This window comes from Tamandua tetradactyla, chromosome 7 (genome assembly GCF_023851605.1).
Source record: "Tamandua tetradactyla isolate mTamTet1 chromosome 7, mTamTet1.pri, whole genome shotgun sequence".
Lineage (NCBI taxonomy): Eukaryota > Metazoa > Chordata > Mammalia > Pilosa > Myrmecophagidae > Tamandua > Tamandua tetradactyla.
This window is the reverse complement of record NC_135333.1, coordinates 113,907,791-113,921,117: the sequence shown is the minus strand read 5'-3', so window position 1 is coordinate 113,921,117 and position 13,327 is coordinate 113,907,791. Positions and strand designations below refer to the sequence as shown.

Here is a 13,327-nt window from a genome sequence, read left to right as displayed (position 1 = left end):
CCAGTGGCTAGCCTGGCCCATGCCAGAGGATCAAAAATGCCAAATAACTTTCAGGCTGGGATTATTCCACTCCATTCTCCCTCATCTTGAACAAAGTTCTGTAGGGCTGGTCTGGATGTCTTGATCTTAGGTATTTGTGGGTTGGGAGAGATGAGAAATAAAAGGAAGAACTAAGGATTGAACCAGAATAGGAGGCCACACCTGGAGGTGTTATAGGAAACAACTGTCAGACTCCTCTCAGCCATTTGGAAGAGACTGACCAGTATTCATCTGTGTCTCTGCCCCAAGTCTGGTGCCGGGGAAGGGACAGGTGAGTGGAAGTAGGTGGTCCCCAGCTTCACCCTCAAGCACAATGTAGAGGATGACTCCAATCCACTGAGTTGGGTCCCAGAGTCCTGGCTGCCCCATCCAGGGTTCAAAGAGGGAAGGTTCTCCTAATGGTCCATTCCCCTTCTCTATTCAAGGTAGAGCTTGCTCTTTTTCCCGGGAGTTGGGGGATGCTGAGATGCATTGACTGCCTAGAGGTGCCTGAGGCCCTCTGTGTCTGCTGCCCTCACAGGCTGGCTGGAGACCAGAGGTGCTGCTGAGACGGGTCCTCTTCAGAGTCAAATCATGGCCATGGGTCTACAACCTGAGGGTCAAGGAGCAGGAAAGGTGGAGCACTTGGGCTCTTGAAGCCACATGTGGCTTTTAGGTTCATACCTAAGCTCTGTCTCTTACCAGCTGGGTGGCCTTGAATGAGCTGCTTACCCTCTCTGGGCCTCAGTTTCTTCATCTATAAAATAAGGGTGATAATAAACCCACCTCATGGGGTTCTGAGGATTAAGTGAGTTAAATATCCAGAACCGTGCCTGGCACACATGGCTGTTGGCTGTTGTTCTTATCTTTAGTTGTACCACAAAGCACACCCTGGGCACTGAATCACCCCATATTTTGAGCTATTTGGGGATTATAGAAAGTCCAGAGATTCAGAGAGATGCCAAGTCTAGCAACTGGCATGCATGTCTCACCCACTTGGAAGAGATGGCTTGGGTCTTTGCCTCAAGTTCTGTACCAGGGAAGTCAAGTCTAGAGATGAAGCCAAGACTAAAGCCAAAGCCAGCACTCAGCAGAGCTAGTAGCCCCTCTTAGCATGAAAGCAAGGAAATGGGTAGGCATCAGGTGGGGGTATGAATGGATTTTACCTGGCTGCAGATTAGAGTGGAGGCTAAAAGGCCATGGTAACCTGGGGGTTTATGGATGGAAGAGATGGGAGCCTTTGAAAGCCGTCTCCGGGGATACAGATTTGATTAGAGTGCCAGCCAAGTGGCTGATGGGATTCTGAACACAGGCAGGGTTGGGTCACATGTGAATTCTTACTCCTTGTGCCAGTTGGTGACAGGAGGGGGTGGGGAAAGCAGCAGGGCAGGAAGGAATTTCCATCACTTCATTCATTTCCCATGGGGACAGTCAGTGCCCACAGAGTGATGGGACCCAAGGCAGCCTGGCTCGGGCAAACACCCTGGAGGAAAGGACCTAGATGCTGACATCAGCTCCAAGGCCAGTCTTCTCCCTGGGGAGACCCAAGTCAATGACAGTTCTCAGGACTCTAGACAGATTGGAGCTCACCCAAAAGAGAAGGAAAAGCCAGATAGAAACAAGGCACTCTGTCCCCTTGTCCCTTGCCCTGCCATCCTCAGGACTAGGAAGCTGTGAGCCAAAGAGAAGCCCTGAGAGAGGGCAGCTCCAGTCTCTACCTCGATCTGAAGTGAGACTTTGCATCCCTGGTTGTGGCTCCTGTGGAGGGAATAGTAAGGAGAAAGGAGAAAAAGAAACACGAGGGGCAGGTTAGGACCGTAAATCAGCTTTTTCCCATGCCTCTGATCCCATTTCTGTTCAAGTCTAAATGCATTATGTCACTGCCTCTCCATTGTAGAAAATGGCTGGATAAACCCCCAGAGTACCAGGTGCATTCATGACCACACGTAAGGACCAAAGCAAATACCAAAAGGTAAAGTCCTTTGTTCACTATTTTAGATTTATATGTGCAAAGCTTATACGACAGTGCCCAGCACCTGGTAAACCTTATATAAGTAAGTGTTCATTATGTTAATAAAACCTCCTTCTATGAGAAAGCAAAGCACAGAGGTTTTGCTGTGTATATTCTTTAGTCCCCCTAACTAATTAAAGTATTTGTTAATTTCTAACCCATAGTCTCAATCAACGAAGGGGGATTTTCTAAGCCTTTGGTATGCCCTTGGCAAAGCACCCTTCAAATGAGGGAAGAGCATTCCCAAGACTTGCAGGGACCTGTCGGAGGGAAGCTGAGTGCTCAGTTCTGCAGCCCTAGCCTGGCAAGTGCCAGTTGTTTGCTGGATCTGAGGGATGGGGGCCCAGGCTGTCCCCGCAGCCCCCTGCATGTTTACCCCACCCTTCCTGCCTAAGCCCCAGCCAGCTCACATTGCCCGTCCAAAGAGCCCAGACCTCTTTGCTTCTGCATCTGCAGATGGGACTTGCCTACTAGTACCAACAGGGAAACTTACAGAGAGGTGGCTGGGCAACATGTCCAGTGTTCCAGAATATTTCCAGGGCTGGATTAGAACCAAGGTATGGTCTAGTGTGGAGCCACATGCCCCAGTGCTGTAACCCACAATTTGCATGAATGTTTGCACAAGAAAACCTAACTCCAAGGGGTCAGGACCCCATGTCACCATGACCCCAGCAGGGAATGGCAGCAGGCAGCACCCTCCCACCCCCACCCCTCTAAGGCCCACGTGAGGCAAGGCAGTCTGGTTGCTTAATTGTGGACACTGGCCTTTCTACCCAGGTCTGTTTTCAGAATTGGCGTAGGTTCGCAGAGCCCTAGAGGGGCAGGATGGTCTTCCCAGCATCACCCGAAAGCCTCATCTAGATTGACTGTGCTAGGGAGGGGTGGTGGATCCAGCCCCACAGATCCTCAGACGGAAAGGCCCCTCCATACCCCCACAAACCTGAGAATACAGCTGAGATCAAAGCTGGGACCCAGCATTGGGGTGGGGGCAGGATTGCTGCCTGCTTTGGGTGGAGGCAGGAAAATTCTTCCCTCCATTCCTCCCCGAGGCTAGGACTTTGTGAGGCTGGCGCTGCTCCATCTGCCCTTCCCCATCCTGCTGGCTCCGGGTTCCCAGATGAGGCTGCCAACCAAAGCCCAATGAACAGAGTGATTCATGCCTCAGCTATTGCTCCCCAACTTTTGTGCTGAACCTTCATGGGATGGAAGGTCTGCAGAGACAAGGCTACTACAGCTTTCTTTTTCTCCTGCAGGGGTTCTGGGTGCTGGATCAGGGCCTGGGGGCTGCGTGGTTGTGAGCTCCTGCAGGTACAGAAAAGGCCCAGGAACAACTAAGGGGCTCAGGTAGAGCGCTCTCAGGGCTAGTGGGGAAAAGAGGAGTGGAGGGAAGTGCAAGGAATGAGGTCTTGAGCTCTGAAGAGGAGAAGAGACACCCTCTGGACAGGGACTCAGAGACAGTAGCAGGTGCATAGGACTCAAGGACTCAACCCAGGGCTGGGGAGAGCTTCACACAAAGATCTGGGAAAGAAGTGGCGAGAGATGACCTTATGTTACAATTATTTCAAAATGTTTGCTGAGCACCTCCTGCATGCAATGCTGGGTTGAATGTGTGGGAAATGCAAAGGTGAGGCAGGTGTGTTCCCCAGTCTCGGGGAGTGTGATATCTTGTGAGACCTAGAGGACACATGCAAAACCAGATGTATATTCTAATAAAGGCATATGATTGCTCTGAGGAGGCTCCAAGGAAGGGGACTATTGCAGGTTTGGTCTAATCCTTGCCTCATAGACGCATGGCCGTTACCTGGTTTCTGTGAAGTGCTTCCCTGTTTATAAAATGCTGCTCAATCTCTACATCCTTTGCACAGCTCTAGGAGGGAGGTCAGACCAGCGATATTACGGCTGCAACTTCTCTGATAGGGAGAGCAGAAGGGCCAGCCACGAGCAATCACTTAGTCCTGCCCGTGTCTTTTGCTGATGAGGAAAATGCTGTCTGGAAAAACTAAGTAACATGTCCTACCAAGTTTCGGTAACTCCCTCTGTGGGGTGCCCAGCAGGAAAGCTCTGTGAGCTCAGTGTAATCCCTCTCTTCCTGCCACAGTGAAATTCCAGGCTGGGGTGGGACTTTCTCACAATGCAACGGTACTGGTGTCTGGTTCCCTGCAGGGGTCGACTCCAATATTTATACCTGTCCAGGCCTGGGGGAGGGCTTGCCCTGCCTGCTTGCAGGAGGATTCCCACAAAGCTCAGACGGAAGAGCTCTGGACCGGCCCCTGTGAGTGAGGCACCACATAATCTTGGCCACAGTTATTTGCCCCTCACCCACTTTGGGTCCCTGGCATCTGAATCCCAAGCTTGGCAAACTCTAATTGTTCTGGGACTGGCCAGAATGCATTCCTTTTCTGCCAAGCCTTCTCCTTCCACACACAGCTAGGGGGAGGACGACTGGGCGGTCAGAGTGTCCCTGTGACTCAGAGAGGGCGGGCCTTCCCTGAGGGCAGTGGGATGTGTACTGGGGCGGGGGCGGGGCATGTGGGCATCAGGGGGCGGGGAGGGTGGGCACATGCCACCTTCAGTGGAGAGGGAGAACTAATGCTAGGAGTCCCCAGACACTTGTTTCAAGATTGGACCTGTTCTAGAAGGGCCTGAGGGTCTCCCAGTACGTGCAGTGCCCCCAAGACACTCACAGCTGTTCCCCAAAAGGCAAAAAATGAGGGAAATTGGTGAACACAGTAAAATTCATCACTGAGAGTCTCAGAAATTCTCCAGGGAGGCAACCTGAACCTCACTGCTCAAGACAGGTACTGCCTGCTCTGGCTGTGGGTCTGTCTGCTCGGCTTAGTCTGTCAGCTGCCATCTCATCACAGGCCTCCGGCGAGCAGTCGCCAGCTCGGCAGGCCCGCAGCTCATCACCGATTCATTTTCCCACAGCCTTGGCTTCCTTAGGGCCAACTGAAGGCAAAGCCCTGACTAGGGATTCCTGAGCCTGGGTGCATGCAGAGAAGGTCACTCCTGAGAACGCAGCCTCCTTTAACCCAAGGCTTAATGCCCACCCCACCCCTACCTCCAGCCCAGCTCAGGAGTAACCCCCACAACTCTTAGGGCTGTTCTGCCCAGGAGTCCTCGCTCTGTTGTGGGAGGGGCAGAAGAAATGGCCCCACTCAGGTCTGCAGCCAACAAGGACAGATTATCACTAAAACCTAACCAGGACCATCTAGTCCCGCAGCCCACCCAAACCAGCCCTGCACAGGGTGTCTCCCCGGGGTCCTCTCTGAAGCAATGGCGTCAGGTTGTTATGCCAGCTGCCTGCGCGCCCAAATGTGCCCCCAAATGTGCTCTGTCTTGTCTCTCTGGCAGGACGATCAATCCATAGACTTAGAATTCCATTTGCCATTCCCTTGGCCCTGAAGGACACTTTGGGCTGGAGTTTAAAGGAAGCACAGCAATTCCTACTGCTTGGAAGGGGGCGGCTTGGAAGGGGGTGGCTTGGAAGGGGGCGGCTTGAAAGGGGGAGGCTTGGAAGGGGGAAGATTGCCGCTTGCCGTTATAACAGGCCTGCAGATTCTCAACATGTTACTGATGAGATTAGAAACTCCTGCAGGTATGTGTTTGCCACCGCCTGCAGCCTGTATCAACAGATACAATGATTCATTTCTTCCCTAGCGGAATAACTGAGGGCTTGCTGGAACATACCTGGGTGGGGGGGCTGGAGGAAGGGGGGCAAAGCAGCTTCCCCTGAAGAGAGACGTGACTGTGAGACTGAGTCTCAGGACATTTTGTAAGGGAACACACAGAATCCCTGTGTTTGCCAAGTCTCTGTGAGGCCCCCAGGCCTAGGCTGAGTGCAAAGAAAAAGGCCAAAAGCCACAGAAAATGCTGTATTTTAAAGAGGAGCTGTGGAAGGATAAGCCTGCTTCTGCAGAGAGTTAAGTGGTATATACATACCAGTGGCTGAGGGTTTCCCACATTCTCTGATTTTGAAGCTTGGGGAGAATAAGCCTACTAGTAGAATCTGCTCAGTGGGCTCAGGGATTATTTTGCCTCCCCCTGAGAAAGGAAATTCCTCAGAAAAGAACTGAACTCTATTTTTCCCTCTGGCACATAGCCCAGACAGACATCAGGCCACAGGTTGCCTTTCCAAAAGCTGAAATCCCTGCAGTAACCTGCCTGGGAAAGAGTTAGGAGTGCAGCTCACTGCCTCGTGGGGGTTTGCTGCCCACTGAAAGAGAGTGTCCCCTAAATTGGAAGTGTGGATTGGACAAATGCGCACTTATACTGCACTGGGATGGCCAACAATACCCCTGTTTTTTTAAGGATTCCCCAGGACACTGACCAAATGTCCCCATGCTGCCCGGCCACAGCCCCCAGCCCCTGCGGAGAAGAGAAACTTGCCGGCAGTAGTGCTGACTCGCTGCCAATTGTTCAGTACTGCGAGGCAAGGTTATTTGTAAGTGAGCAGGACCTGCCAGGAAGAAAGTGTTTGCACCCCACACCACTGTGCAGGTGTGACGGTGAGCTCACGGCTGCCCCCCAGGCATGCCCAGCCCTTTTAATCATTCACATCTCGACAGCTCTCAGGCCCAACCCAGTTCTGGAGGCAATAAAAGTGGGGGCTGCAGTTCCTGGGTAACAGAGCCATCGGCTGCCTCCTCCTGAGCTCTGTTCTTTCCAGCACTTCCCATCGCCCTCGGTGCCCAGACCTCTTGCTCCGCCAGGAACAAGCCATCATGTCTCGCCAATCGAGTGTGTCCTTCCGGACTGGGGGCAGCCGTGGCTTCAGCGCTGCCTCAGCCATCACCCCGTCTGTCTCCCGCACCAGTTTCAGCTCTGTGTCCCGGTCTGGGGGTGGCGGTGGTGGCTTTGCCAGGGTCAGCCTTGGTGGAGCAGGTGGCTTTGGCAGTCGGAGCCTCCACAACATGGGGGGCTCCAGAAGGATCACCATCAGCAGTGGTGGCGGTGGCTTCAGGAATCGATTTGCTGTAGGTGCTGGAGGCGGCTACGGCTTTGGAGGTGGAGCCGGGAGCGGATTTGGTTTTGGCGGTGGAGCTGGTAGTGGCTTTGGGCTCGGTGGCGGAGCTGGCTTTGGAGGTGGCTTCGGTGGCCCTGGCTTCCCTGTCTGCCCCCCTGGAGGCATCCAAGAGGTCACCGTCAACCAGAGCCTCTTGACTCCCCTCAACCTGCAAATCGACCCCACCATCCAGCGGGTGAGGACCGAGGAGCGGGAGCAGATCAAGACCCTCAACAACAAGTTCGCCTCTTTCATCGACAAGGTGAGACATGACCCCTTGAACGAAACCACTGTGAGTCTGGAAGAAATGCCAAAGAAAGGGGGAAGAGGGAAGATACTTCTACCTTTATGCAAATCGTAGGTGTTTTGCCGTTATTTGTTTCCATTTGTTTCTGTGTCCTAGACCCATGGCCCACACTCTTAATTAGACGGGGAGCTTGGAAGGGAGGGTCTTATTTCTTCCAAGTTTGGAGATTACGGTGTTAGGGCTCCTTGATTACTGCTGAGCAGAGACATTAATTCTGCGCATCATGTAACGGGCCAATTGCATAGAAAGGAAGATGAGCTCAGTGGGCAGCAGCCTGAGGGACTTGGCTGCCACCCCTCCAACCAGCTGTCCCCAGGGCTCTCTGTGCTTGGATACGTTTCCTGTCTCCCCTGGATGAGTGGATGAGTGGTAGGTGCCTCCCCCCGGACCAGGCACTTCACATGAGATGGTTTAGGTGAACAGCCTGAGATGAGAAGGAAAAGGGGTGAATGAAACATTGAATCATGATGTCTAAGTCTTCTCCATCTTCAAACTCTCTGCTTCTCTCCAGGTGCGCTTCCTGGAGCAGCAGAACAAGGTTCTGGACACCAAATGGACCCTGCTCCAGGAGCAAGGCACCAAGACTGTGAAGCAGAGCCTAGACCCTCTGTTTGAGCAGTACATCAACAACCTCAGGAGGCATCTGGATACTATCTTGGGGGAGAGAGGCCGCCTGGACTCAGAGCTGAGGAACATGCAGGACCTGGTAGAGGACTTCAAGAACAAGTGAGCTGGGAGCATGCTGGTGGGGGTGGGGGGTGAGCAGTGTCTCCTTGGCTGCAGATAGGCTTCACAACCAGAGTACCTCCTAATGCCTTTGCCACGGGTTGGAAGCATAAATCTTCTGTGGACACGTAAAGTACTAAGAAATAAAATAAAATCCGGGACTGTGTTTAGAAAATTCCAGCCCCAGGCTCTGCCCCTCTGCAAGGCACCGAGCCAATTGCCAGAGCAAGGAGGCCCACACCTGGTGAAATGTGCAATTATGTCATCCTTGCTTTTTGGGGTGTTTCTCCCCAGTATACTCAAAGCCCACACAAAGGCTTTTTGAAGGCTTCTCTCCCAAAGCAGGAACCAATGAAATAACCCAGCTTAAGTGGCTCTTATATTTTCTTTAGTCCTAGCCCAACTACTAGATTTTGTTTGTCTGATTTTCTTAATGCTCTGAGAGCTGGGAAAAGCACTAGAGAAATTGGCTAGACATGGAGATGGAGAAGAAACCACAGCTTTCCTATAGGAATATTCTTGAAGCAACTAAATTATAGCAACAATAGAAATGATTATCTATCTGGTGGATGGTGACAGAGAAAAAAGTGCTCTAAATCTGTCCAGGGGCTCACACTTTCCAGTGCCCCCTTTCTTGGTCTGTCAGATGTGAGAAGTTCCTCCCCAGCGGGGAAGCAGACCCACGGCTGATTTTGTGCAATTAAGACTCCAGGCCTCACTTGTCCCTTGGCCTCTGATCCGTGCTTCCTGTTCCTTTAACCATCAGGTATGAAGAGGAAATCAACAAGCGCACTACTGCTGAGAATGAGTTTGTGATGCTGAAGAAGGTACGTGGGGATAGAAGCGAACCTATAGGCTGTGGTTGTGCTCCCTAGAGGGGAGTAGTTCATTTTTAAGTCAGGATGGGGATCTGGTCCAGCGCCAATCATCCCTGTTTCTCTAGGACGTGGACGCCGCCTACATGAACAAGGTGGAGCTGGAGGCCAAGGCTGATGCACTGATGGATGAGATCAACTTCCTGAAGATGTTCTTTGAGGCGGTAAGGAATGCCATCTGCTTAGGACCCAGAGAGATGGACACTGGGAGCACTGTCAGAAATGGGGGTCCTGGGTGGCTGGAGCTCCCCAGCATTAAGTGAATTTTGGTGCTTCCTAAGCTCTGGAGCTTGGTCTTTCCTACCCCTTTAGTATTGCTTGTAAGGAATAATAAGACTAATCTTGAAAAAAAAAGTCATATGGAAAGCAGAAGACCCCCTTCAACCATCATTTAGCAGAGTGAAGTTTAGAGTGAGTTATTAGAGGCCCAATTACATCTTCTTTGGCCGTCTTCCATTCCTGGGATCCCATCTCCTCTATGTTTCCTCCCGGCATGGTAGGCTATAAAAACAGATTCATTGAAAATAGGTTATAACCTAAGATCACTTGAGTCTGCAGGGTTCCATGGCAGAGGTTTCTTGGAGACTCAAAATTGTGAAAGTAGATTAAGTGATTGTTTGGATTTTCAACCAATTTATCTGATGTTCTGATGGGAATGGCTATTTTTTTCTCAAGTTGACACCCACATGAGAGGAAAGTTGAATGGAAATGACATGCACTAACAGTCAGATGACTGGCTTCAAATCTCCCTGCAGGAGCTGTCCCAGATGCAGACTCACATCTCGGACACATCCGTGGTCCTGTCCATGGACAACAACCGCTCCTTGGACCTGGACAGCATCATCGCCGAGGTCAAGGCCCAGTATGAGGAGATAGCCAACCGTAGCCGGACGGAAGCCGAATCCTGGTACCAGACCAAGGTGGGTGCTGAGGAGAACGTCCTGAGGGAGGGGATGGCCATATGCCTGGAATGGGAACTCCTGAAACCTGGTGATGCCACTTGGGATAAGTTTTGGGAACAGCCATGTATATATACTTCTACAGAAATCCAAGAAGCTTGATGAGACTCTCACTCTGAATCTCACACCAGTGTCTCTAGGGAACCAAAGGCACTAAAGAGAAAATTGTCTAAGACCAGGTCCACCTTAACAAAGCCTAAACCAGTCCCAGACTTCCAGATAACTACATTGCTTGCCACTTCTTGGTGAACTCACTGCCTGTGAACTCTGGGAAAGTGCCATCTATCTTGATATAAGCTGAATCTTTCCCCTTTTCTCGGGGCATCAGTACGAGGAGCTGCAGCAGACAGCTGGCCGGCATGGAGACGACCTCCGCAACACCAAGCATGAGATCTCTGAGATGAACCGGATGATCCAGAGGCTGAGAGCCGAGATCGACAGTGTCAAGAAGCAGGTAGGGTGAGGTTGAAAGGACGCCAGGAAGGGGTCCGAAATCTAAAAGAGAAACCTGTTTTGTTCTGTTTTGCTTAATTTTTATTACATATCTACATCCACACACTCTGAGCTGAAACTAATGCTAGTGCTTCAAGGTTCCGCTATCCACAATGTCCAAGACAAATGTAGTAGGTTCTATCTGGAGCTCCATGTAGTCTGGTTTCCTGGACCCAAAATTTCAGAAAAAAGCCCTCAGACCTAGCTCAGCTGCCACAGTGTCCCTACTCTTCCCTCCTTTGCCCGTCTAGTGCACCAACCTGCAGTCAGCCATCGCTGAGGCTGAGCAGAGGGGGGAGCTGGCCCTCAAGGACGCCAGGCACAAGCTGGCGGAGCTGGAGGACGCCCTGCAGAAGGCCAAGCAGGACATGGCCCGGCTGCTGAAGGAGTACCAGGAGCTGATGAACACCAAGCTGGCCCTGGACGTGGAAATCGCCACCTACCGCAAGCTGCTGGAGGGCGAGGAGTGCAGGTGGGTCACACATGGCTGACACCACGAGCCCAGGAAGGCTCTCATTTCATAAAATGGAGCCTCTTCCCCACTACAGGGGGTTAAACATATATACAAGTGACCTTTACTTTGTGCATGATGACTGTCCATCTGGTTTGAGTCTTACTCATGAGCTGATCCCCTACAATTTGGCCCCAGCTCACTTTTCTGGCCTCAGCCCTCACCACCAGTATTCTTAGCTGCTGCCTCTCTTTCAAACAATTAAGCAACTCAACAAATGTGTCCAGAACTTTGTCCCCTTTCCGCTTTCGCTCATGTTCTTCTCTCAACCTTGGTACCCTTGTCACATCCATTTCCACTCTACTTCTCTTCGTTATTGAAGTACTTCTTCCTGTAAGAAGCCTTTCATGACTCCAGCTGAGTTGAACTCACCCACCTTCGGATTCTCAAACTATTCCTTTTGTGTCAATCTTCTGACACTGACCACTGTCTACTTTCTATTAGAAGTATAACTGTCCATGCCGAGCGCTCTCATAGAATTTCTCCTACAGGGCAAGGACCACGTTAGGCATTTTCATATTTCCCACAGCTTCTCACTCATGCTTTCCATAGAATGGTTGTAGGACAATCTTCCCCTGCCAACCTGTTTCTGGGTCAAGCCCTATTCATTGGAAAGTCTCTCTGGATATCCATCTTTTCCTCTATTTAAGCAATTTGGGGGCATGCCAGCTTTTGGCTTATAGAATGAGCTTTAATAATGACCATGGAGTTAATCAGATGCTGCCTTTTTTGGAGTTTTCAACTTTTATTTCAATTTTTCTTCCCATCAGACTCACTGGAGAAGGAGTTGGACCAGTCAACATCTGTAAGTAACTCTGAACAGAAAGTAACAATGATGATATTATGGAGTATTTGGTGCCAACTCAGAATTGTGCTGTTTCTAGATATCTGATAATAGCATCCCAATATGTGGATATTTTTAATATGCTTAGTGAAAAGCAGGTTCTAGAAGGTAAAGAACACAAATTGAGATAAGAAGCAACTTGGCTCATGTTCTTATCTCTTAAAGGGCACACCCCAGTACCTGATACATCTCGAACCCTGTCCCCCTCCTTTGCCCCTCCCATCCCACCCCTCTCTAGTACCTGGGCCCATGCCTTGCTACTATGGTCTCCAATGTTCTGTTAGGGACTTAACTGACCATTCTTCTAGGCCTCATTGGTTTTCATTCTGTAAAAGGGGCTAGGTAGAGTTCTAGAACTATGGCAGTATCTAATAGGTTGGATATGTACAGTCAATTGGACAGACCGGCCTCACCAAGTTCTCTCTCCTTTCTCTGCAGCTGTCGTCACAAACAGCATCTCCTCTGCCTATGGTGGAGGCAGTGGCTTTGGTGGTGCCCTTGCTGGTGGCGGCGGGCTCGGCGGCGGGCTCGGCGGCGGGCTCGCCGGCGGGCTCGGCGGTGGTCTTGGTGGAGGCAGCGGTGGGAGTTACTATTCCAGCAGCAGTGGGGGCGTTGGCCTAAGTGGTGGGCTCAGCGCTGGGGGCTCTGGCTTCAGTGCAGGCAGTGGCCGCGGTGTGGGAGTGGGCTTTGGCAGTGGCGGAGGCAGCAGCTCCAGCGTCAAATTTGTCTCCACCACCTCCTCCTCCCGGAAGAGCTTCAAGAACTAAGAGCCCAGCAACAAGTCACTGCCTCCCAAGGGGAGCTACCAGCCCATGGTGACTGCCTCTTAGGTGGTTGCCTCAGCCAAGTTTTCTTTTTTTCTGGAGAGTAGCCTAAACCGAGTCTATTGCACAACCACATCCTTTGGGTCCACTTAAGGCTCCAATCCCCGGTTTCTAGTCTCCCATGTCACAATTCTATGTTCTACTTCAAATTAGCCTTTAGGTCCTTATAACATGGACCTTGATGACAGAAGAATCCGTTCGTTGCTTTCCAGGGTCTAAACCATTAAAACAGAATCCCTACCCCAACCCCACAGTTTGTTCTGGTTCTGATTTACCTCCAGGGTGTGTTCAATAAAATGCTTTTATAATATAAACTGTTGTGCAGAATTGTTTTTTCAAGGTCTACAGCTACCCAGAGACATCCATCCAGATGTGATTGCTTCCTTTGATGATTCATAGGGAGAAAGGAATGACCTTGAAGGGAATTTGCCAACAGGGGTGGTTCAGAGACTCCCAGAGGCATGAATCGAGGCTGCTGAAGCCTCTGCAATGAAGGAGTCTGGGGGTGGGGCACTCCCAGGAGTGTTGGTTGTATTGCAATTGGAGAGATTCTAGAACTCTTTGTTGGAGGGGGACACTATTCAAAGTGGGCCAATTTGCAAGTAACAGCATAAATAGGCTAAGCAAAATTTGTAAATGGGGAAAATGTTACCTCCAGAACCCAAAAGAGCCTAGAGATCTTGGATTTTTTCCAAGATTGTGGGTGCTGAGGAGTTCTTTTTTTGAGAGTGCCAGGGATGGAGTAGCCCTTGGTT

General features: G+C 51.0%; 1 protein-coding gene across 1 annotated transcript; it reads left to right on the top strand.

The window, feature by feature from the left end:
• The first annotated feature begins 6,597 nt into the window (after window positions 1–6,597).
• Window positions 6,598–12,886, top strand: KRT5 (keratin 5). Its single transcript, XM_077110775.1, has 9 exons — window positions 6,598–7,296; window positions 7,853–8,067; window positions 8,834–8,894; window positions 9,011–9,106; window positions 9,698–9,862; window positions 10,230–10,355; window positions 10,645–10,865; window positions 11,675–11,709; window positions 12,187–12,886. The coding sequence occupies exons 1-9, from the start codon at window positions 6,754–6,756 to the stop codon at window positions 12,513–12,515; spliced, it is 1,791 nt and encodes a 596-aa protein (XP_076966890.1). The 5' UTR covers window positions 6,598–6,753; the 3' UTR covers window positions 12,516–12,886.
• Window positions 12,887–13,327: the final 441 nt, after the last annotated feature.